We start from the raw sequence: 24659 nt of genomic DNA, 5'->3' as shown, positions 1-24659 counted from the left end.
TCCTTGGAACTTCAATGTATTATCCATTTCCAGACTGAATGTTGATCTCTCCCTGCAATACGTTTGGTCCACAACAAAGGAATATGTAGCCAAGTTTTTTAAATGTAACAGTGATAGAAAAAACATGTCAAGGTTTATGGAGAAAATTCCCCTGTTGGGAGTATGATTGCTACATAACTATTAAAGTAATTTGAGAGATGCAAGAGATTGACATAGATTCCTTATAATAACAAAAGCAATACTGCTACAGAAGCTAACAGACGTGAAGAACACTCAGCACTATAATAGCAGTAGCAGAGCTATTAACTACAGCAGTTTAACATGCAAGTAGAATGTAAACCCTTGTCTGTACTGTTCCTATGTTCTCTGAGAGCCATAACCATAGGGTAATGTCTGAAGATCTATAAGCAAATGTCAACTCTTTCTGGAATTATTTTCCTGTAATTTAAACATTGCTGGTTTCTGTTAAAATACATCAATATTAATTATTGTTGTGGCAACATTTCCCCCCATCCCTCTTCTCTTTTCTTGCAGCGAAATTAGAAATCTTAGAAACTTGGATTACATAGATCCGGATGCCTTTAAGAACCTCCCACTGTTGAAATACCTGTAAGTATTTGGCATCTGCAAGTAGTTGGCCTCACAGACATCTCTCTAAATTCTTTACACAACAGTGGTTTCTTTGCATTTCATTTTGAAACTGGTTGTAAAGTTTTTCCCTACTGCTTTATTTTAAAGACAAAAGACCAGCTAGGATAGAGGCTGGAACTTAGACTACATTTGCAAGGAAATATTTTAGAAATTCATTGGTAACTTTGCTATTCTTGTGATCCGTTAAATGTCTGTAATACATAAATGTTTGTTGTAATCCACTACAAGTAATTCTCTCTCCATCTTCTCTGTTTCAGTGGTATTTTTAATACTGGACTCAAAGTATTTCCTGACCTCACTAAAATCTATTCATCTGATGTGAACTTTTTACTGTAAGTACCTCCTCTCACAGCCAGATAGAAAACTGCCATCCACAGATCCCCAAAAAAGCCTGTAGTGAAGACTTATATTTTAGAGAAAAATAGAAAATAAGTCTGTCAAAATACATTTCCTCAAACTGTAGATCAATAATTGTTAGTATCAAATTTGGAAAATGTCAGGTCATCCTGCACTGTGTATTTGAACTGGATGAGACATACACATAATTGCATTTCTCTTAAATTAGCTAAATCCCAAAATACAGAATTTTTACAGGCCAGCACATTCACTCTTCATCCTATGAGCCTGTCTGTACTGCTGTGATTTAGATTGTTGCATCTTAGTGTTACTGTACTCTTATTTTATTACCAAGCATCAGGTGGTGGGTGGTTGTTAATGAGCTGCAAATGGCAGGGTGTAAAAGCACTGGATATCTTTGAAAGATGGTGGTAGTATCTCCAGAATATCAGCAATCTCATGTGTAAACTCCCAGCCTCAGCTTATAGGCTCCATTAGTCCTGAATGTCATAGCATTTTTTCAGAACCATAGCAAGCCCACTTCTCCCCTTCCTAACGTTACATTGTTACTTTAGGGTCAATCACATACATGCATACAGCTGTAACACACTGAGAGAATTGCAGGCAGATGTCCAGCACAAGCAGCTACAGGAGCCTCCAAAATGGCCTTTCATGCCCATGGTGACTAGCATAATGCTAGTAGCATCCATGCTTCTAACTAGCATAAGTACTCTGTATTCCTTTCTTTTCCCTGTCCAGGCACTTTCCTTCCACTTATTAAGTACTTTTGCATACTTCTCACTGTGGAGGAAAACAAGTCATCTGTCCATTACTAAAACTGCTTGTTAATACTAAGATAACATTAAAAAAGCCTTACACATAAAAATCCATAAACAAAGAGCCATATATTTCCTGAAAGCTACTACTTGGCTACATTGTAAGAGGACTGCTTATCTCCCTTCTGTCACTCACCTTATTTCACAGTGGCTGGATGAGATGTATGTTGCCTTTTAGAATCATTACACAACTTCACATGAACACATACCATGCAGTCACATTTTGTGCACAGCTATACTAACTATCCCACTGAAGAAACCAAGCAGCAGGAATTGCCTATATTTAAGCGAGTCTTCCTGGGAGGAGCCTTCGTTAACTACAGTCCTCAGCTGGAAAGAATTGTCCTATTAGCTGCTTTGCTTATTTAGTTAATGCTCACATGATGCATTTCTCTGTCATAGTGAAGCCTTCTCTTTTTCTTATAACTTAAAAAGTTTTGTGTTAGCTGATTTAAAGGATACTCTCATTTGTGTTTTTTTTTCTTCCTTTCATTTTCTCTTGAAACAAACTGTAGAATAGCTTGGAGACAAAGAAAGGGAATGCAATTTTCATGGAGGTTTTGTGTCTCCCACCGTTGTTCTTAAAACTATTTCAGAAACAAACACTACTACTGTGAAAACAACAGGTGTTTCGTAGCATTTAAAAAAAACCTGCATCCATTTCTGTACCCCAGCTTGCAATTAAAGCTCAAAATCAGGGTTGTAGTCAAGCTAAGGAGGAAGAGCAGCTAAGACAAGGACTTATAGGCTGACACAAAGTAAAAATTATCTCAGTCACTATTTAGTGGTAGCAGTCTGCGTTATCACAGCAGCATTCAGCTGGAATAGGCTTGACTGTTGAATAGACTAAGTAAAAGGCTATTAAAACCCTGGTGTATTATTCTGGAAAGTAACTTACAAAGGCTTGATTAATGTTCTGACCTAGATGTTGATTCAATACTGATAAATGGTGTTCCTAATTAAGCTGGAAAGAGATGCAGGGCCACTAAGATGATTAGAAGACTGGAGCACCTCTCGTATAAGGAGAGGCTGAAAGCTGGGTCTGTTTAGCCTGGAGAAGAGGAAGCTGGGTGGATCTTATCAACATGTATAAGTGCCTGAACTGGGCAAAGAAGATGGAGCTAGCCTCTTTTCAGTGGTGCTTGGTGCCAGGATAAGAGGCCATAGACCCAAACTGGAACACAGTATGTTCTAACTGAAAATCACAAACCGCTTAATTTTGTGGGTGGCTGAGCACTAGCACTAGTATTATAACTATTCATTATTTTACTATTCACCTTTGTGATTGTCCTGGTTTGAGCTAAGATAGTTACTAATGTTCTTATTAGCTGGTGTGGTGCTGTGTTGTAGGTTCAGAATGAGAATGGTGTTGATAGCACACCGAAGTTTTAGTTTACTGCTGAGCAGTGCTTGCACAGAGCCAAGGAAATTTCAGCTTCTCACACTGCTAGTGAAGGGCTGGGAGTGCACAAGAAACTGGGAGGGGATAGAACCGGGACAACTGACACAAAGTGGACAAAGGAATGTCCCATACCATTATAGTGATAGGCTGAACTATAAAACTGTGTGTGGAGGTGGGGGCTGACATTTCTCTGTGACTGACTGGGCATCAGCCAGCTGGTGGTGAGCAGCTGTGTTGTGCAGCACTTAAAGTATTTTACTGTATTCTTGGGTTTTGTGTGTTCACTTTTTTTCTTTTTATTTTTTTCTTGTCCTTATTAACTGCCCTTATCTCAAACAAGAAGTTCTCTCACTTTTCTCATTTTTTGATTCTGTTCCCCATCCCACAGTAGGTGAGTGAGCAAATGGTTATGTGGTGCTTTGTGTATTTCTTAAGTCTGCAGAGTGAGAATTAAGTGTTTAAGAAGCAATAGATATTGAAACACTCATTTGGACAACAGTTGAGAAAATTCATTAAGTTAGATCAGACAGTAAATTTTTATTTTACTTTCTTTAGAAGCAGTTCTATAAGGGGAAATGCTTCTGGCCGTTATAATGTATTCTCTGATATTTTATCTAAGCATAACTAAGCATCAAGATCTCATCTCTAAATAACTCTATTGATACTGCAGCATGATTCACTTTGCGAATTCTCCGGGTTTTGGGAGAATGAATCTGTCTTTGCTGTTCACAACAGGAATTGTGCAGGCTGGCACATCTCACCATGATTATAAAACCCACTGACTTTGCAAGCTTGCTTCCAGGATGCTGAAACATCCTTGATGGTTAATCATCCCAGCTTGCCTCTTACAGCTGTAGGTGTAACTAAACAATTACTCCACACTTCTTTTTATTATGAAGGCAGAGAACGATGAATAATAAAACTGTTCTGGTGAAGCTCTGGTAGGCACGTATTTGACTGTGATATTTTGTCTCCTTTTTCAGTGAAATGGCAGATAATCCTTTCATAACATCAGTTCCTGCAAATGCTTTCCATGGGCTCTGTAATGAATCTCTGACTCTGTAAGTTCTTCCAGTTTAAACCAAAAAGAAAATCACCTCACCTTAATCTCTCAAGCATATGGTACTACGTTAAAAAAAAACAACTGATTTCTACTCTCCAGTAGTTTATAATGGAGAGACATCACAGGCATTATATGTAGTATCCATACTTCTAGAAGTTCAGACAGGTGTTATTGTAAAACAGTACCCATACTGCAATTTATTATTCCCTTAATTTGACCTTGTAGAATTTTATTTCCTTGTTTTTAGCTTGGAAGCTGCAAAGTTATGGCAAAATGTTTTAATCTGGTTCTATATTTACTGCAAAAAGAAGTAAAAAATAGCACACCTGCCACACAGTATTCTTGATCTGGTTACATTTAGGAATGCTAGTGGCATCTGCTCAACCTCGCACTACAATTGCTACTTCTTTAAGATGCTGAAATTAATTCATTCATAAACATTCAGTTGCCAATACAAATGATAAATAAGATTATAGGTATTTCATTACTGAAGCATCCCAAAATACACTAATTTATTTATTTTTGTTTGCAGCAAGCTCTACAATAATGGTTTTACCAGCATCCAAAGCCATGCTTTTAATGGGACAAATCTGGATGCAATGTAAGTACCAGATAATCTCCTCTTTTAAAAAACAAAATCAAGCACAAAAAAACCAACAACAACAACAACAACAAAAGCACCCAAACCCACAAAAACAGCAACACATACAAGGAAAAATAGAATACACAAACCTAGAATTAATACTCCCTACCTACTGGAGGTTCTTAAATAAATATCTTGTTCTAATTGTTTTTAGGGAGCCAAGAGAGTATATTAATTTCAGCCAGCAATAAAAATATGGGTATTTTAATGTCTTTTGCAGAGTACATTGATTTTATATACATGTAGTTCAGAAATAAAGTCATAGCAGGTGATTCTAGTGTGAATTTTGTTTAAATTTCTGACCTGAAGCTATAATGAAATAATTTTTGTCAAGATTTCAAAGACAATTTGATCATTTTACTTACAAAGCAATTTATTTTAATAAGGGTAATATTATTAATGTCCAAAGCAAGAAGCAATTATTTCAGTTTTCTCTTCACCTTCTTTCTGTAGTTTCTGGAAAACTACTACTTATCAACTGAATATACTTTTCACATCATTCTCAAAGTGATCTGTTCACTTGGAAAGAATCTAGAAAGATTTTGGAAGCTCCATTTGCTTTGGCAGAGCTTACTTGGTTGGAGTCTGGTTATCAAAGTATTTCACAAGTTAAAGAAATGTCTTCATTGTGAACTCTTACGTTAACCAGAGAAGCATGAGGATACAGAAAATTTTCCTACCTCTTTATTTGAAGTAGTTGAGTTGTATAAAAATTCTGAAAGACCATCTTTCTCATGGGCTGAATCCTTGCAAACTGCTTCTATCTCCCTTAACACTTATCTGGATTTCTTGAAATGTGAAGAATCGGAGCGGATCTTATTCTCTTCAAGTGAATTCAGACATTCAACTTCTGTATGGAAAAGGAAGCTTTTTCTTGATGACATAGTGTTTGGTACTAATGTCCACAGAAATCACAAGAAGTAACATATGTCTAAATGAATCTGGCATCTTGACTAAATCCAAGCTTTATATGCAGTTCTTAATACTTTTCTAACTGTTCACCAATAGACAAACTGTCTTCAGCTTCTCACATACTGATGAAACGCATTCTAAATATGACTCCATAGGAGTTTGGGTTGTTGGGTTCTTTTTGCTTCTCTGATATCCTGAAAGTGCTATTGCTTCTGGCCTCACTAGAATTTTCCTTATTATTAAAGAATTAAGTGTAAATGTACAGGATCCAGAGTCTGAAGCATCCTGCCTTACTGGACTGGGTAGGAGAAGGAGAAAACAGAAAACACTACTTACTTTCTTTCAGGAAAGGTTTATAATCAGTACTGTTTGTTTAAGTGATTTTTTCCAGAGGCTGTTGATGATGTACTAGTTAAAATTATTCAAATAAATAAATAGAAAATAAAAGCAGGCTTATCTTCAAGGCTTTGCCTACCAGAAGTAAAAGTTGTTTACAACAACAGTTTTCTCCTAATTAAATCATATAAGAATTACCAGGAGCAAAGCACAGCTCCAGATTTACAAGGCAAACTACGAAGAACATCAGCGGTGAAGTCTTTATCTGTTTGATAAACTACATTGAAATCTCTAAACTAATTTTCTTAAGTAGTCTGATTACCATGTGCTAAGATAAAGTATAATTCTGTTAAGTGCAAGGGTGGAGATTTGTTGTTTCTAGTAGCAGCATTAAGTTAATGCAAAAGGTAAATATTTCTTTATTCTGACGCTTTCAATTTGAACTCGCTTATCTAGCAATGCACAGCAAAGAAAGTACTTGTTTTTTTCTGAGTCTGATCCAGGAACCTTTGGACTATATGAAACTAGGAGCAAGAAAGAAAAACTATTGAGGGAAATTGCAAAATGAACCAACAGTTTCATCTTCATTCAAAGACTGTTATTTACAGAGCTTTGAGTTCTTCTCAAGAACTACAGATGTAAGGTGATACTATAATACTTCATATTTTTAAAGAAACAAAGTTTGCTTCAAACAGCAATGGATGAGGAGAAAGAATAAGCTATTTTTCTCTGTAAGAAGCAAGACTTTAAGCATTGGCAATGTCCAGTGAATAGCATGCCAGAAATTTTGTTCTGGCATGGCTCCCTAAGACTCTATTTTGAATGACCCAGCTGAAGAGCATTTACTTCTGCTCATTCCTCACTATGGTGATCAGTGTGAGCACAACAAATGTTATGGAAAAATTGCCAATGACTTCAACTAGGATGGGATTAAAATTTTTACTTGTTTTTGTGTTTTGTTTTGTTGTTTTTTTTTTTCTCCAAACCAAAACACAAGTGCACTGACATTATTACTTTTACAGCTTAATGCCCAGTTCACTTACCTCAATTTGGAAGATATTTCCAGCACAGAGGTAAAATGGTGATCCTTCTGCACTTCTCTGAGTTGGCTGACTAATTTCAAATGGTGTTTTTATTACAGAGGTTAGAGTTAAGAAAGGCTTGACAGTTTGCATATCTCCTCCACTAACTGGCACAGTGGGCATAGCATTTTCATTGACATCCTCTGAGAGCAGGGTTTGCAGCCTTTCTTATATATATATTTTTTGCTTTCCTAGCTACATCACAAGCTAACTTTTAGTAGCTTATAGTAGTTACGGTACCCAACATCTTGACATCAACTGCATCATTGGCAATTTTCTCTGCTTTATCCTTTTAAACATGACCTCCGCGAGGCAGATTGTTTGCTGTCCTTGCAAGGTTTCTGTCCTTCAGTTGGCTTTAAGAGGAGCGATGCATTACAGTCATCATATCATGTCATGTTATTCTTCATCATTCTTGCACTGCAAGATCTCCATCAGCCTTTGTTGGCAATATGTCAAGGGATCCTGATGCTTTTACTTGTTCATCCTAAGTGACCCACTGTTGTTGCTAACTGAAGCTATCTGTAATAATGTGTCCCAGGACTGTTCTTGTTGCTCCTAGACTGCCATCCATGTTTTAACCTGCGGTTTGCTACTTGTGCCTTTACTTTTCCCACTATACAGAAAACTGATAAAAAGGAAACCTATTTTGAATATGAAGGGAATAGTCACAGTTGCCTTAGGCACCATGTTCCTTCAGGGCCTTTACAGCATTGATCATTTTACCTTTTTTCATTAAATGGATCATACATTCCCCTCTCACATCTTTCCTTGACAGTTCTCTATGTTCTTCTCCTTAATGAGTCATATTGTATTTCTGCCCTGAAGCTCAGTCCTGCAGCATTTTACCATCTACACTGCTGTCTTAGTTCAAGCTTCTCTCAGCAGTCTTGCCTGATCATAGCACAGAAACAAGATGCTTGGACTGTTGGGTATCATTTCTTATGTAGTGCCCCTCAGCCAAGAGAGCAGGATACTTGTTCCTTCCTTCCCAGGGACTACCATATCTGGTAAATGGTTCTCACTGCAATCACACAGCTTTCCAACAAAACTAAGTTAACAAGCATGACTAGATTTGATGTCTGCAAGCACTTCACTTGTAAACATTGAGACAATTTGACTGAACCAAGTGAAAGTAACACAAGTTTTAATTGCTTGTTGAGGGAAGGAGTCACCACAGTGAAGTCCTATCCACATCCCTGTATATGTATGCTGTGTGTATGTACACATAAATACAAATACAAATAAATATAAATACAAAACTGAACTTAAAATTGAGCGTTTCAGTTGGGTTGCATTAATTTTTATCAGCGTTCAGTAGCATCACATTGCCTGCCTTTAACCACACGCCTTCAACTTCACTCTGGGATAGGGTGGTTCTTCACATATTATTTTTGTCAATCTATTTAGACAAGTAAACTGAAGATCTTTCACCTACGGATGACTGTTTCCAAATGTCTGGGTTTTGTCTTTTTCTGCAGATATCTTCACAAGAACAAATACCTGAAAGATATCAATGAAGATGCATTTCTGGGAGTGCATAGTGGACCAACTCTACTGTGAGTAGGAGAAAGTGATGTAAAGAAAGCCTTACAAATTATGTAATTTTGGTTACACTTTCTTTTCAACTCTCATCAATAGTAGAACAAAGGGGTGGGAATGGAAAGTTAACAAAAAGATGATCAGCAACAAAAGCTTTTCTACAGGAAACCAATTTACTCTTAGACTTAGTTTTTCTCCAGTTTCTTCTTATGAAACATTCTATACTACAGTCTGTCTCATGACCATGAAATGGAAGTATAATTGTAAAACTAAGGACTGTTGTATCATTTCTGCAAAGGAAATGAAACAGATGAAAAGTGAATTTCAGTCAGAATAAATTTACTTGTGGTGCTGCCTTGTCTTCTTTCTCATGTAACCTGACTTCCAGCCTCACGGTCATCTGAAGGATTTTAATATATAATTATGTCATTTTTGGTTCAGGCATCTAGCTGTTAGCTTCATTAGCTGGCATGGTAATGTGTGGACATTGGATCTTCTTCAAGAAGAAAGTCCCATTTAAAATACTCTTTCCTCTTACAAAATAATTCTGTGGAAAAAGATAAATATTCCATTCCCTGAGGCAATAAAGGTCATTGCCTGCAATAGTCAAAATAATCTCAAAAAATGAGACTCTTTCTGCCTTGCCACCCTATCAAGCTGGCAGCACTCATCATCTTGAGATTCTTTTATACACTCTTGAAGTTATAGTTGATGGAACTTCTATCCCACAGATACATAGTTTACTATTCTTTTTTTCTGATCAGGACTTCAGCAGTGACAGCAACCTAAAAACTAAAATAATTACCTTGGGTCCACCCCAAGTGGGTAATTTTCTTCCATTTCACCTTTAAAGAAGGCCAGTGGAAAATATCTAACTTTAAAAGAGTTATCCTAGTTATATGACATGACTTTGGGCACGCTCTAGGTGGTATATTTAGGTTAGGTGGTATGTTTAGAAAGATATTAAAAATCTAGGTATATTTCTGTTTATAAATTTGCAGTTTGCAATAGCAAAGAAAGAGGGGAGTTGGCTTACTGAAGAGAGGGGAAAAATGCCAACAATTCTGATTCTTCTGTCATTGCTGTATATTCAGATGTGTGGACTGCTCCCTTTGGAAAACTATTTTAGCAGCATAATAACAGTGTACTGCTCTTATCCTGAAAATGAATTCTTGGCTAGGATACAGAGGACCTGGTTTACTAAAATGTATCAACAAGAGTTGCCACCTAGAATACAAGTTCAGCAGAGTACAATAAACATATAATCAGGCTTACAGTATAGTTAGATTTTGCAAAATATACGGTCTGAATTCAAAACGTTATTAATTCTTGCATAAGATACTTGTGAGCAATTAATTATCTGTAGAAAGCAGAGGCATTCTTTTAAAGTCTTGCTTCCTCTATTGGGAATCAGTCCTACCTTAGGAAGATCCACTTTGTTTGTTCCATGGGGCAAAAACAGTTCTTCAAGCAATGGGAACAGACTACATTCTGTTAAGCAAACAATAAGTATTTGTAGATGTACTCTCTGCTTAAATGAAAATAATTAGTAGTGTAAGCCCAGCTTAGAATAGCTTTTATAGCTGCTTTAGTACTACGATACTAAGTTGACTGGGTATGATTAGATAAAAATTTCTAATTGTGCTACTATATATTCACTCTCATTTTCTCAATCTGTCTAATAAATTTTTTTATCACTTGATTTCATATTACGGTTGCATGTCTGACTGTGAAAAATGTTGGATAAAACCTACCATTTACGTCTATTTTAGAATTTCATTTAAAATCATAGAGACCAAAACTAATAATCCTGAAAAAAAAACCAAACAAATCTGAGCAGTTAAATATTTGTTTAACACTTGTATCATATATACAGATCACTCAGCTTATTAAATTATAAGCTTTGTTTTACTTACGTATTCATCTGAAGCTTATCTATGCTTATGCCACATTCAGATTCTATAAATTCCAATTTCCTATAAGGTAAGCAACAGCTGAGAAATGTCATAGGATTTATAAGTAACCATAAGGAAAAACAAAACAGCTACCAACCTCCATTTATAAACATGGGCGAGGGCATCTGTGTTAACTGCACACTCCACAGCATGTATATCTGCTACTGCAAATCAATCACTTCCAAGAGCTAATCAAGCTCTATACCCCAGCAACATAACTGCTGGATCTGGGCTAGAACTGAACTTTTCCAGGATTTTACCATAACCCTGAATGTTTGGTGTCTTCCACAAGGAGTGTGGCTGCCTGGTCTTCACATCAGCCTTTGGTGGAGGTTTGCAAAAGGCCTTTTGGATGTCCTAGGAGACTACAAGAACAGGTTTTTAACCACAGTGCTCAGAGAAATTTGTTTCTGAAGCAAGACTCTACAAAAGACTTTTACATGCTGATTCCATCAGGCACATCATCTTAGTCTACACCTTCACTGGTTGTTCTTGTTAGAATTCCTAAAAAAAGCCTAGTGCAGACATCAGAGCCTGATGGGTGTGTGCTTCCACTGTTCTTCCCAATGTTCCAAAAACTGCTGGCTCATTTGCTGCCTTTGTGTTCCGGGACTCAATGGGGCTAAACTGGAGGATGCACACCTCCTCTACTCATTCAGCTCTTTCCTTCTTAAGCTCCTTCAGTAATTTTTAGTGAAAACCATCCAGGTTCATTTTATCAGTTTCCTGCCTCTTTAATAGTCCAGTCTATCAGGCTTCTTGTTTTTAAAAGTGAGCCAGCTATAGCTTCTCAGTAGTAGTAGGATACTCTGTGCACTGTAAATATGGCTGTGTTTTAATAATGTCTTAGTTACACATATAATTAGATATTAGTAAGGCTAGCATAACTATATTTTTCTTAGTAGTCCAGAATAAGAACTGATCACACAGTGAACCAAGATAAAAACATCATTCAGGAAAATTTGTGTTCTATATATATGTTAATGCAGGCTAAGATACAATAGTCTGACAAACCAAGAAGTTCTTATTACTTTCTATAGGAAATATTTGATAATTCTATGATCATCCTTAATGTAGCTTTCTATACTTTTCTACTATATTTACCCATTGTAAACTGCATGTAGTATTTATAGAACTGCATATAGTATTTAAGATGTAGTCAGATTTACAGAGTAAAGATTTTCTACTTTCCTAAAAACACCAAGCATTCTGTTTATTTCCTTCAACATTATTGAATAACAGTGTGCTGAAACTTTCAGGGACGACTTCAAGATCTTCACAGAGTGCTAGGTAAATTAAACTTGTCATCTACCTACTGTTAAGATAGCTCTTCCTAAATGCACTTCGTATCAATATTGAATCACATCTATTGCTCAGTCACTTAGTATTGCAGGATTCTTCAGCTTCTTTTCTCAGGCATCTTTAGCTTTCAGAAAAAAACTTTAGTGTCAGAAAGAAAAAAACTTTAGTGTCAGCATCTTTAGTGTCAGAAAGAAACTTAATTTCTTCTAGTCTCATTGGATTTTCAGATTATTTATGAATATTACAGTAACACCAGCATTAGCCTCAGCTCTGTGAACTCCTGGTGCTATTATGCATATATTCTGATACCATTTTCCATTCTTTCTCTAGTATGACAACTTCTGCTAAATTGCCAGGTTTTTTCCCCACTATTTTTGTTATTTTATTAATCCATGAGAGCCATTCTTCTTGTTACATAACATTTTAGTTACCACAACTGCCCTTGATACCTGACTTTGTCAAGACTTTTCAAAAATAAAAACTTCACTGTATGAACTGCATCATCTTTTTCCATGTGCTTACATGAGACTGTCTTCAAAGAATGACCAAGAATTTGTGATGTGCCACTTCTCCCTTCCAAAAAGCCTTAGCATCTCCAATCACACAGCATTTAACCATGTTCCCTTCCTGCAGGTAGCTGCTACCACCATGAGGACTTGATGGAGACCCATGGGGGTTGCCAAAAGGCCAGCTTTATCTTGGTAAGATCTGCTCCAAGATCTTCTTTACCAAGATGTTTTGCTTAGAAAGAGGTCTATATAAAATGGAAAACATACTGAAAAATAAAAAGCCACAGATAAAGGCAACTACATTAACTGAGGAATTAGAACATCCATCATAATAAGTAAAGGCTGAGACTTGGGAACATTTAGCCTGGAGAAGGGAAGGCTCAAGAGACACTTAACCAATGTATATAAATACTACAAATTGGATGAGGGTGGAGCTGGCAAAATGCAGCCAGACTCTCAATGGTAGCCAGCAACAGAACGAGAGGCAAGCACAAACTGAAACAGAGAAAAGTTTAGTTCACTGTAAGATAAGTCTTTACCATGTGGGTAATCAAATGCTGAACAAGCTGACTATACAGGTTGTGGAGTATCTGTGTCTTGAGGTACTGAGAGCTCAACAAGACAAAGCTTCGAGAAACTGGCTCCAAGTGACTGGATGACCTCTGGATTCAATTGATTCTGAGACTCTATAAAAGACAAAATGACAGGCAGAAGCATTCAGGCAGAAGCACTCAGACTGTTGCAAGACCCATTTCAGGGGGCTTAGCATAAACATGTACAGTCTAAAAGAAAAAGATCTAGAAGAACAAAAAGGAAGCTGATGTCACTGAAATCAACTAGTTGTGACATGTTCAAATACATACAATAGCAAAGAAGCTATTAGATGTAAAAAGCCGTCCCGCAGACAGTGGAAGCAATTTCTAACTTAAAAACTAACACTAGCAAATCAAAAGGAAAAATACAGCAATGTAATAACAAGAGGTTTAGAAGCAATTTTTTCAAAGAATAAAATTAGTAATAATTTTCTTTTAGATGCAGGAAACCAGTCAGAGTGGGTGAGACTTAGAGGGATAACAACACCACTCTTGGAAAACAACGCATAGAAAAAAGGAGAACTATTTATTAGCATGATATTTCATGATGAAAGTGCTTAATCCTCCCACAAAGGAAACTTTTTTACTGGTTTACATCTTTACAGAGCTAACTCTGAGAAATGACCTTGGCTTCAAACATCATTGAAAGAAGTTTGATACAAGGCAAATAAGTGAGCACCAAAGACCAGCAGGATCTGATGATCTTCAACTGGCTTAAGGAAATCCATAAACAGTGGAACATATCTGCTGAGTCAGACTCAATTCCAGAAAACAGAAGGCAGCAAATATTAATTTTTTTCTGAGCATTTCAGGATAGATAGAGATAGAGCATTTTAATTTCAGATTATAAAGGACATTATTTTAGCAATTACGAGCTGTCTGAACATATTAAAATGAGTCTAAAGAAGCCTAAAGGAAATTAGTTCTTCCAATGGAAGATGCACTTTTGTTAAAGAATTCTGAGGACTTTATTTCTGTACATTGTCTCTGAAGTTGTAAATTTGAAGTCCTGGTATTTGTCATCTCTGGTGTCATCTATGAGACACTGAAGATGAACTTTGAAACACATTCATACCAACAAATTGTACACAGTATTCCTAATGAAGGCTATGTTCATGTACAAAGAATTATATGTATAATTGTATATTATTAATAGTACCAGAATCTCAAGATTAAGTGATTTAATTACTCTACAGAACAAAGTTAAGATTTATTTAATTCATAAGAATATGCTGTATCTCTTTTGTGTTTTGGAAGTGGAATATACTTATGTGGCTTCCTAAATCCCAACCTCCCCCTGGATTTTATTTCTGCTGTAGGATTCTATGAAACTCATAAACTACTGTGAGAATCTGAAGCATTTCAGATCCAATCACTTACAATTCTCAGTTTTGTCTGTTTCTTCCTTTACAAAGGGATGTCTCCAGAACAGTCATTGTTAATCTTCCTGTCAAAGGATTGGAAAGCCTTAAAGAACTAATAGCCCGAAACACATGGACTTTAAAGAAATTACCAGCTGTAAAGATATTTCTTCAGCTAATTCGAGCTGATCTGTCCTATCCAAGTCACTGCTGTGCTTTCAAGAACTGGAAAAAAAACAGTGGGTGAGTTTTTAAAGGATAGAAGTAAAGACAATTTTTTAACATTAATACATAAAAAAGTACATAATCAGCACTTTTATGAGCATTTTGTCTAGTTCTTGAATACATTCTTTGAAACAGAGGGATACAACGTCAAACGAAGAAAGGAAATAATTGTTGATACATCAAAGGATTAGTAGGACCTTTTGCAAAGCTCCTCCTTTTGCTAAGCCCAGAAGGAAAAAAAACAAAAAACAAAACCAGAGTGCTACATTAAGGGCTGCAAAAATAAGTTTTGGAGGGTTTGCAACCTCATGTTTCAGATGTTTTTTAACTGAAAATCTGAGAATATATAATTCTGAAATAACTATTTTGTAAGGATTTCTAGCCTTTCATCAGAACAGGTGCTGAGAGCTTTTGGAGAGAAAAAAAATGCATTTATAGATAACCTGGTGGAACGCAGCAGCTCATCTGCTGGGAGAACGCACATGGGGAGGAACAATTTGCTGCAGTTAGCAGTGCAATTATAGAATGCAGAATTTAAATCCATTGTAATTTTCTCTAAAGCTGAAGAAGTTTAAGAGCTATGATTTTTATTCTGGCCAGCCCCTGATTTAAGAAGACAGCCTCCATCTTCAGTAATGCAGTATTTGTAGATTGAATTTATGGTATACTAAAATATGCTATGGTAAATTTATGAATTACTCAAGAATAAATTCATATACCAATACTATTCGCAATTAAAATGAATGGGAAAATCAGAGCAATCAAACAAAACAGAGGAGGAGAGAGACTCAAAACCTAGAGAATATCCAGAAAGTGCCCAGCACAATCTAATGATAAATGAATCAGAGACATGCTTGTCTGTTAGCAGACATGAACATTTCTCAGATTTAATTGTAGGCAATCTCAAATTGTAAGCAACTTCAAATTCTAAAAAACTGGAAATGAAAAATGCTAAAGCTTATTTGATGATGGATAGCAGAGGTAAAAAAAAGGGAAAAAAAAGAAAAAGAAAGAAAGAAAAAGATACCTAATTGCAACTTTTTTTCTAGTAAAAAATACATTTTTGATAACAAATGCAGTTGCATGACACCATGATGTACAGTATTCTCAACTACTGTGTTGGTAGTTAGCTGTAAGGAAGGTAGAGAAGATGCACAGAACAGAAATTATAATTATTAAAGTTCTATAAAAAAATGATTTGTGAGTAAAAATAAAAAGGGATACAATAGTGTGTGTTATCTAGAAAGTTATAAATAGGCTTGTGAACCACTAAGAATGTGGATTCTAAGAAGTAACAGGGATTATAGAAGTTGGCAGACCAACTTTCTCCTGGGTATATCTGATAGCCACCAAGAAAAGAAAGACGTATGCTAAAAATCCAGCAGCTATTCTGATAATGAATTTTCTGTTTGATCTCAGAAATTCTCAGGTTTTTCATTTACTTCATGTTCTGCTAACAAATACGTGACTGATTTCATTACTGTAGTTACATTTTCCTTTGGTAATTTGTTTTCAAAGCGCTCCCTTTGTTCACTTCAAACTGTAAATGACAGTGGCGATTTTCTTCTGTCCTCTTTCAGACTTCTAGAGTACTTGATGTGTAACCAGACTGGCAGTCACAGTTTTCGAAATAGAAGATCATTCAGAGCTATCAGAGGACCATTTTACAAAGATTATGCAGAAGAATACACAGACCATACTGATACTGTTTATGACAAAAACACCAAGTTCAAGAATTTCCATGAAAATTCACAATATTATATATTTTTGGAAGAGCACGGGGAAGAAAATGTTGGGTTTGGCCAAGAGCTCAAAAACCCTCAAACTGAAGACATGCAGGCCTTTGACAGTCATTATGACTATCTTGTCTGTGGAGGCAGTGAGGATGTAATATGCACTCCAGAGCCTGATGAGTTTAACCCCTGTGAGGACATAATGGGATACCAGTTTCTGAGGATTGTGGTATGGTTTGTGAACTTGCTGGCCATCGTAGGTAACGTTTTTGTCCTTTTTATCCTTCTAACCAGCCATTACAAACTGACTGTACCGCGCTTTCTTATGTGCAACCTGGCCTTTGCTGACTTTTGTATGGGGTTATACCTTCTCCTGATTGCTTCAGTGGACCTCTACACCAGGTCAGAGTACTATAATCATGCTATAGAGTGGCAGACAGGGCCTGGTTGCAACACAGCAGGTTTTTTCACCGTCTTTGCTAGTGAGCTTTCTGTATACACACTCACTGTGATCACCCTGGAGCGCTGGTACGCCATCACATTTGCCATGCGTCCCAGTAGAAAGATCCGCCTCCGGCATGCTTTGATTATCATGCTGGGAGGTTGGCTCTCATGCTTTCTTCTTGCCCTTTTGCCACTGGTTGGAGTCAGCAGCTACAGCAAAGTCAGTATCTGCTTACCCATGGACACTGAAACGCCAATAGCTGAAGCCTACGTTGTCTTTGTTTTAATATGTAACATTATTGCTTTTGTCATCATTTGTGCCTGCTACATAAAAATCTACATCACTGTGAGAAACCCTCAGTACAAGTCAGGAGACAAAGACACCAAAATTGCCAAGAGGATGGCTGTGTTGATTTTCACTGACTTTCTGTGCATGGCTCCTATCTCTTTCCATGCTCTCTCTGCTATCATGAACAAACCACTGATAACAGTCACTAATTCCAAGATTTTGCTAGTGCTTTTCTACCCACTCAATTCTTGTGCCAATCCATTTCTATATGCCATTTTCACCAAAGCTTTCCAAAGAGATGTGTTTATCCTGCTGAGCAAGTTTGGTATATGTGAGCATCAGGCTAAAGTCTACAGAGGTCAGACAATCTCAGTCAAAAACAGCAGCGGCTCTTATGGGCAAAGAATCAGTCGAGGGATAGGTCAGATTCTTACAAGTATCCAAGACCCAGTCAATGATTACCTTCCTGATATGACAATGCAAAACCAAATTCTTGTGGAAGAATGCAAGCAGACTGAGCTATGATGTCTCAAAGTCTCACAATTTGGTCGAGGTGTTGTTGTGTATACAGCAGAATGAGCGAGAAGTGTACATTTTCTGCCTATTTTCCCCTCCCCTACCCTTGTGATGGCTGATGTACCTTCTGAAAGACAACTCTTTCACTTGAAACTTCTTGCCTCACATTCACACCAGTGCAGGTCACAAGATGTTGTTCCAATTATTTTGCTGGAAATGGATGGAAAAGTTAAATATATATATAGGAAAATTAACGTATAGAAAAAAACAGCAACTATGAAATGTACCCTCATCTAAACAAAATAAGGAAGGAGACCAAGCATAAAATGTCAGGGTACTTTTATGACTGAAGAAGAGTGTAGCTGTGTAGATTAAGTGATATTTTAAGACATCAGTTGATAGCAGATGGCTATGTGTCAAATGATTCAGTTTTTTTCTCCTAAGTGCAAATTCCTAAAACTTCAACAAAAGCACAAATTGGAACAAATTACTTCTGCCTCTACGACCCTGACATGCAATTTATTGGTGTTTGGTTTAGTTGGCTGAAATGCAAGGAGAGGCATCTTCATATTACATTCGTAGTGATAAAAGGCAAATATCATTGACAGTACTGCAATCCATAACTGATTACAAACTTGGGCATTTGCCCATGTCTGTTACAAAAAATATCTTGCTATCAGTTTCTCTCACTTTTTCATGAATAGGAGATGGTTTAGTCGGAATTTCTTTTGAAGATCAGCCTACCCAATTAAGTTAATCATCTTCATATTTTTTGCTGTCTAAAACCTAAGATTGTTCTAAATTTTAACACCATCTCACACTTTACCAAACCCTAGTCCTCTTTAGTCTGAACATCAGAAAGCACTTCACTGCTGTGTGTGTGGCTGAGCATTGGCACAGGCTACCCATATAAGTGCGAAGTCTCATTGGAGATCTCCAAAGGTCTCCTGGACATGGTGCTGGACAGCCTGGTCTGGTTGACCCCTCTTGAGCAGAGGTTGGAGCAGATGGACCCAGAGGTCCCATCCAGCCACAACCATTTTGTGATTCCATGAATCTGCCCATATTTATCCTCACAGAATTGTATGGGTTGGAAAGGACCGCTGGAGGTCATCTAGTCCAACCCCCTGCTAAAGCAGGTTCCCCACAGTAGATGGCAAGCAAATCATTCAGGTGGGTTTTGAAATCTCCAAAGAAAGACTCCACAGTCTCTCTGGGTAACCTGTTTCAGTGTTCTGTCACCCGCAAAGTAATGACGTTTTTTCTCATATTTATATGGAACTCTCTGCGACCATTTTTATCCTTATTTTTACCTTAAACTAAACCAGAAGGTTTATTTCATGGAAATCATCAGGACACTGGAAGGACGTGGTGTATTGAACTGATTGCGGAATGCTTTTAAATTAATGCAGTTACTCGCAGTCACTTTCGGAAGATGTGTATTTATACATTATTGAACTTTTTTAACCTCCCATTCCTGTATATCTGTTTTTTTGTCAATTGAAAGAATTTTGTGATGTTGGCTTTATGAACAAAAGTAGATATTGGTTTTTTGTCTTCTATAATCTTTGTGCTTAAGCTGATAAAAAATATTTTAAAAGCTATGGGAAACATCCAGGCAGTAGAATTTAAATAATTTATTTGTCAGATTTTTACTTGTAAATATTGTATCCAATAAACATTTTCTCACGTTTCTGCTCTGGTCAGCTCCTTCAGCCATTCTGCTTCTGCTTATATCCTGACATACTTGCTCTTTTAAATGTCTCAGCAAGATGTACTATTTCTGGTATGAAGTACTTTTTTTTTTTTCCCCCTCTAGAATACCTCAGGAATAACTCAGAGTATTGGAATAAAATGTTTTGTTTGAAATTGTAAAAGGCCCAGAGAGCTTTTCTGAATTTTTTAAGCTATTTTTTCCTACAAAAGAAGTAAATAATATTTCTCCTGAACTTAGACTCATTGTTCTGCTTGGCAATTGCATGATGGGTGGGCGTGCTTGGGGCAAGCACACGTGCCTGCCTGATCTTCTGCTTCTCTTACAACAACTCATTAGCAGACCACAATCAGGATTTTTGCACATGTGGACTTTTACTCTGCTCCATTACAGCCACTTGCTCTTACATTCAAGCAGATCCCCAATTCAGACTGCAAAGGCAACTTTGACTGTACCTTTCTTCATCAGGCCTGATCATAGTGCCCCAGTAATTTAAAATCCAGCTGAGTGGAGAGGAGCACCATCCCAGTTCACAACACCACCTCAGTAGATCTGATCTCACAGCTCAGGTGTAAGAGCACCTGTGTAAGAGCCTGGCTGTCCTCTCAAAGCCCTGCACAGTAATAGCAAGAATCACAGTTTTCTGGGCTTGCCTAGGACCTCAGGTGGAAGAACAAAATGTAAAAATCCAGTTTGTGAGTAGCATAGAAGCATAGAATGCTTCTATTTTCTCTGCATAAGCTTCTGTGATCCTATTTGCAGGCACTATGAAAGATTTCTTCATTAACAGAATGAAGAAAAAAGCTGCAAAGCTGAGCTGCAGCCTTAGCTGTGAGAATTTTGAACTTTCTCTGAGCAATTTAAACTGTCTGTAGCTGACCTGTACTGCTCCTTTCTCTCCATCTGAAGGAAGATGCATTTTCCTCAGTGAGCAAACAAGATGCCACCCACTGTGTGTTAGCTACAGTCAAAGAAAAGCACAATCTAATAAGGAATCTTGGAATTTTTAAGTAGTGCAAGTAATAACAGGAAGTAAATTTCAGTGCACTACCGCTGTATTTTGGCTTGTTAACATAAATGGAATGCACTTTCATTTCCTTTCCTGCCGGATAATTGATACACTTAACACTCACAGCACAGTCTTAGGAAAACCTTGAAAAGTGGAGCTTGATTTGATCAGACGTATACTTACAAGTTAAAATTAACCAAACCTTCCTTCCAGGTTGCTTGGTAGTAGCAGTATAATCTCCTGGGTTGACTTCTTTTCTTCCCCTTTAGCCGATGCCTGGCATCTTTGGTTTAAAATCACCCAGTAATCATATGGTTTCTGGCTCACAGTTGAAACTGGGGTAAGGCCTCAGGTTAGTAGGACCATGTCTTTCTGTTGAGCAGCACTCCTTTCTTTGTAGGAATTTTGTAAACATACACTGTACTGCACTTTGATGTAGGGTTTGTGGGCTAAGGCACAATCTGTGAAGGGTCATTATCATGCCCTGGAACAGAAGGTGGTTAAGAACTCTCAGTGACGCACACCAAGATACTCTGACATCACTGTAGACTTGTAATTCATACTGTTTCAATAATGCATCTATATCAAAACTGAAACACTTTTTGCCTGTTTACTTACTTCTATCTGGCCCAACTTACTTTTGTACTACAGTAGTAATGTAAAAGTTAACAAATGGAGGCTCTATGAAGTCAATACACAGAGCATTTTTTTTTTTCCAGCAGAACCCATCAATTTTAACTTCCTTTTCCCATTCTGCACACACCAAGTACACACCTTCATAGGAATTGCTACAGTAGTTCATATCATCTCAGGCCCTCAGATTCAATAGAATACTAATCCTGTGGAAAGCTTTGGTTTTCATAACTTTCAGTCTTATTTTCCACCCTGAGAATAATATCTATTTACATATTACAAAAAAATAAAAGTCTCATCAAATACAGCATAGAATCAGGAACTCACTTGGGCCATCCCAAACTTGCTCCTTCCAAGAGCCCATCTTCTACAAGATTAAGTCACCTTGAAACTAACTCTGCTTGCGTCACCTGAACCCACATATGCACAACATGTGTATCCATGCTGTACACATGTGCAGTTCAGCTGAAGCTTATCCAGCTTCTTCATTTGTTAGATTAAGAGAAGAACACTCTTTTTGGTTTTCAGACATTCATTACGTAGCTCTGATGAGAACAAATGTAGAACCTTGGGTTCCCTGTTTTTCTTTCTTTTCTAAGGAATGAGATCTGCTGCAAACATCAACTTCATTTGTAATACATATCAAAGAGCTCAGTAACCATTTGCTACAATGGGACAGCTACTTATGTATACGTTTATACATAGGGAGAGAGATGGTGATGCTTTCTTTAAAAAAGGAACAACTTGACTGCTAAGAGCCTCCCTGTTCCAAACTGAGGCTGCTAAGCAGCTGGACTGCAAAACTCGTGCTGATTTTCTGAAAGCTGAAAATAAAGCAGCTTTTCCTCGGAAAAATGACAGCACTCCCTGTCTGATGCGGAGACAAAGCTGAAAAGTCAAGCAGTAATGCAGTCATGTAAGCAAAAAACCTATCACCACCCAAAACTCTGAGGCGCTGTCTAAATATCTGCCCTCTCCAAGGCCTGTTGCTGTCTAGCACATATAGGGTAGCACTGAAATACCCAGCAGCTGCACGGTAGCATTTGTGCTGCTTGTACAATGCCGTTTGTAGCTTGACTGCAGTCAAAGAATTCCCTAAATCATACACAGACTACTGCTGCTGCCTAGAGGGAACTGTGGAAACAACAGATTCTTTTTAGTCAGCTACTGACTTCCAGTGAAATCCAGCAATTATGTACATTTTGATCAAAGACTTAGAAGGGGCAGCTAACACTGGCTGATGCATTTTCCCACAAAAGGCACTGGATATTTTTGTTCCTTATATATACTTCTCTTTATGCAGCTAAGCATATTTGCATTCTATCTCAATTTTTAAAGAGGTCTGGCTACTTTATTCTGTGTTCTCCGTTTCCTTTTTCCAGAAGCTCGTTAAGTCTCCTTCCCCAACCAGAAATCCTGTGCTCTGTATGAAGAACCACTTTACATTTTACACATACTTACTGCCTACTTTACCTAAGCTGCAAGGCAACACACTCATAGATACCTCAGGGAGACTTTAGAGACGTGTTTAAAGGTATGACATCAATGCAACCTAGTGCTCTGCTTCTTCTCTGCGCCCTACCGAAAGCAACTCGTGATGTGCACAGAATTGGCTGCAACAGGAATACATTTTTTAACCAAACAGCTTTCAGCATTGGTATTGCATCATCACACTTATTAAACAATTTGTCATCTCTGGGTACACACAGGAAAATTTACTAGATGCTGCTTTAATGTTCATGGAGTTTGTTAGAAATATTCTTCCTGGCACCAACTATTTATTATTATTTTTCTTAATCTTGCTAAAAGCTCCAACAAGGCAGGCCCAAGAAGGAAGAACCTCCAAAATTTGACTTTTCTAAGCAATGGGAAACCCAATACAGAACAAAACGTACAAGAAGCTTCATGAGATGAAAACTTCTCTGCTCCCTAGCACACCATTTCTCAGAAAACATTACCCAAAGAATCTGAGCAGACCACCAGGATTGAGGCAGCTCCTTTGAGGGAAAAACTGTGTGAGATCTTCAGGTGCTGCTCAGGCAGACACAAAGCCCTGTCTGCAGGGACCTCGCAACAAGATTCCTAGGAGAAATGGGAACACGCCTTTGGAAAATTGAGGAAGCAACGTGGTTTAGTAACAAAGATCACCTTCCTTATTTTTTCAGTCCAAACCATTTCCTCCATCAACTTATGTCTGTTATGTAGGATATACTTACATCTGCTTGGCTTTAAATCCTCTCCAGTACCGCATGGACTCTTGCGCCTTGAGAAGTAGAACCCCAACTCTCCTGGGAAACCAAACGTGTCTCCTCTTCCAGTTGTCTAGAGGACTTGTCTGTAGTGCAGTTGCTTTGTATGGCACCTCTAGCAAAGGAAAAGCACTTCTAACTAGACAGAATCATGCGTCCACACTTTTGTGGTTAAAAGTTTTGTTTACAATGTAACAATAGGCTTTGTTTTGCATTTGTTACCTAAGTGCATTATATTGAACATGATACCTGCTGTATTCAATTTCAGTAACTTTTTGTACAAAACTGAACTAAGATTGAAAATGTAAACCAAATGCACCCAGCTGCATTTTTAAATAGTAATTATTGCTAAAAGGCATTTTAAAACACCAGCTCACCTGTATCTGTCTTTAGAGTAGGGATTTTGAACTCCGGAAACTATTGGGCAACTCAATATCCTCTGGAAAGCCAAGTATATTTTTCAGTATTTGTTCTCCTTGTATGACCTCCAGATTATCCTTTTTCAAGTCAAGCAAGGACAGGCATTTTATACCATGTAAAAAGATATAATTGCATGAGCATGTCACACAAAAGTAAGTGGAAAAGTTTGTCATAAAACTACTTTTCTGATTGTTATATAGCCACAATAAAGATTAAAAAATAAAAAATAACAAACAATTATAATCAAATAAACTGCAGATAACCAGAGATGTCATCAGCCCTGAAAGGATTAGAGTGCTTTGGCATAATCTCATTAGTGAGAAAAAAAAAATACTTTGCGGGAAAACTGACACAACCTGCTCTGACTGTAAGCAGTAACACCTACAGACTTTGACCAGGCTTCTAACAGACAGAAGTCCTAGTAAAAGAAAACAAAACAAAACCTACACAAAACACTGGTCCAATCCTTTTGAAAATGATTTCAAGTTCAAAAGTCAGGTTTAAAAATAAAGCACCAGTAATGTCTCAACAGATTACTGTTAGCCAGAACTGAAGACGTGTCAGTTGCTTGCACTAGAAAGCAATTCGGTCAAATCAGTCTTACTGTTGAGCCTCCTTTCTATCAGCCTGTTCTCCTCCAACAACCATGTGTTTCATTCCCAATATTATCCTGTATTTCCATTTACAGTACTTGTATTCCAGACTGCACGCCAAGTTATTCAAACAATCTTGTCTCAAGACCTAAGTCTCAAGTTACCATGGGGCAATAGTTCTTAAATAATTACAGATGTCTAGAATCGAGATTAAAATGTGAGTTTTCATGTCATTCTGATTAAGTGGAAAGCCTACAAAGCAAACTCAACATGTCGGTGACTGAGAGGTTACTTGTGTTATGAAAATTAAT

At 37.3% G+C, this 24659-nt stretch overlaps 1 protein-coding gene across 2 annotated transcripts in view; it reads left to right on the top strand.

Annotated features, from left to right (window-relative positions):
* Positions 1-19681, top strand: part of TSHR (thyroid stimulating hormone receptor) — a 41602-nt gene extending 21921 nt beyond the window's left edge. The window contains exons 4-10 of one of the 2 annotated variants that reach the window (XM_072338966.1): positions 535-609; positions 909-983; positions 4209-4286; positions 4821-4889; positions 8743-8820; positions 14578-14766; positions 16329-19681. In XM_072338966.1, coding sequence (XP_072195067.1) covers positions 535-609; positions 909-983; positions 4209-4286; positions 4821-4889; positions 8743-8820; positions 14578-14766; positions 16329-17739 — 1975 coding nt within the window. In that variant the 3' untranslated portion in view covers positions 17740-19681. The remainder of the gene's footprint in view (positions 1-534; positions 610-908; positions 984-4208; positions 4287-4820; positions 4890-8742; positions 8821-14577; positions 14767-16328) is intronic. The other variant, XM_072338967.1, reaches the window with a different exon arrangement.
* The last annotated feature ends 4978 nt before the right edge of the window (positions 19682-24659 follow it).

The sequence above is a fragment of the Excalfactoria chinensis genome, chromosome 5 (assembly GCF_039878825.1).
Source record: "Excalfactoria chinensis isolate bCotChi1 chromosome 5, bCotChi1.hap2, whole genome shotgun sequence".
In the NCBI taxonomy this organism is placed as follows: Eukaryota; Metazoa; Chordata; class Aves; order Galliformes; family Phasianidae; genus Excalfactoria; species Excalfactoria chinensis.
Note: the sequence above shows the minus strand (reverse complement) of the source record. Positions and strands in the feature narration are given on the sequence as shown.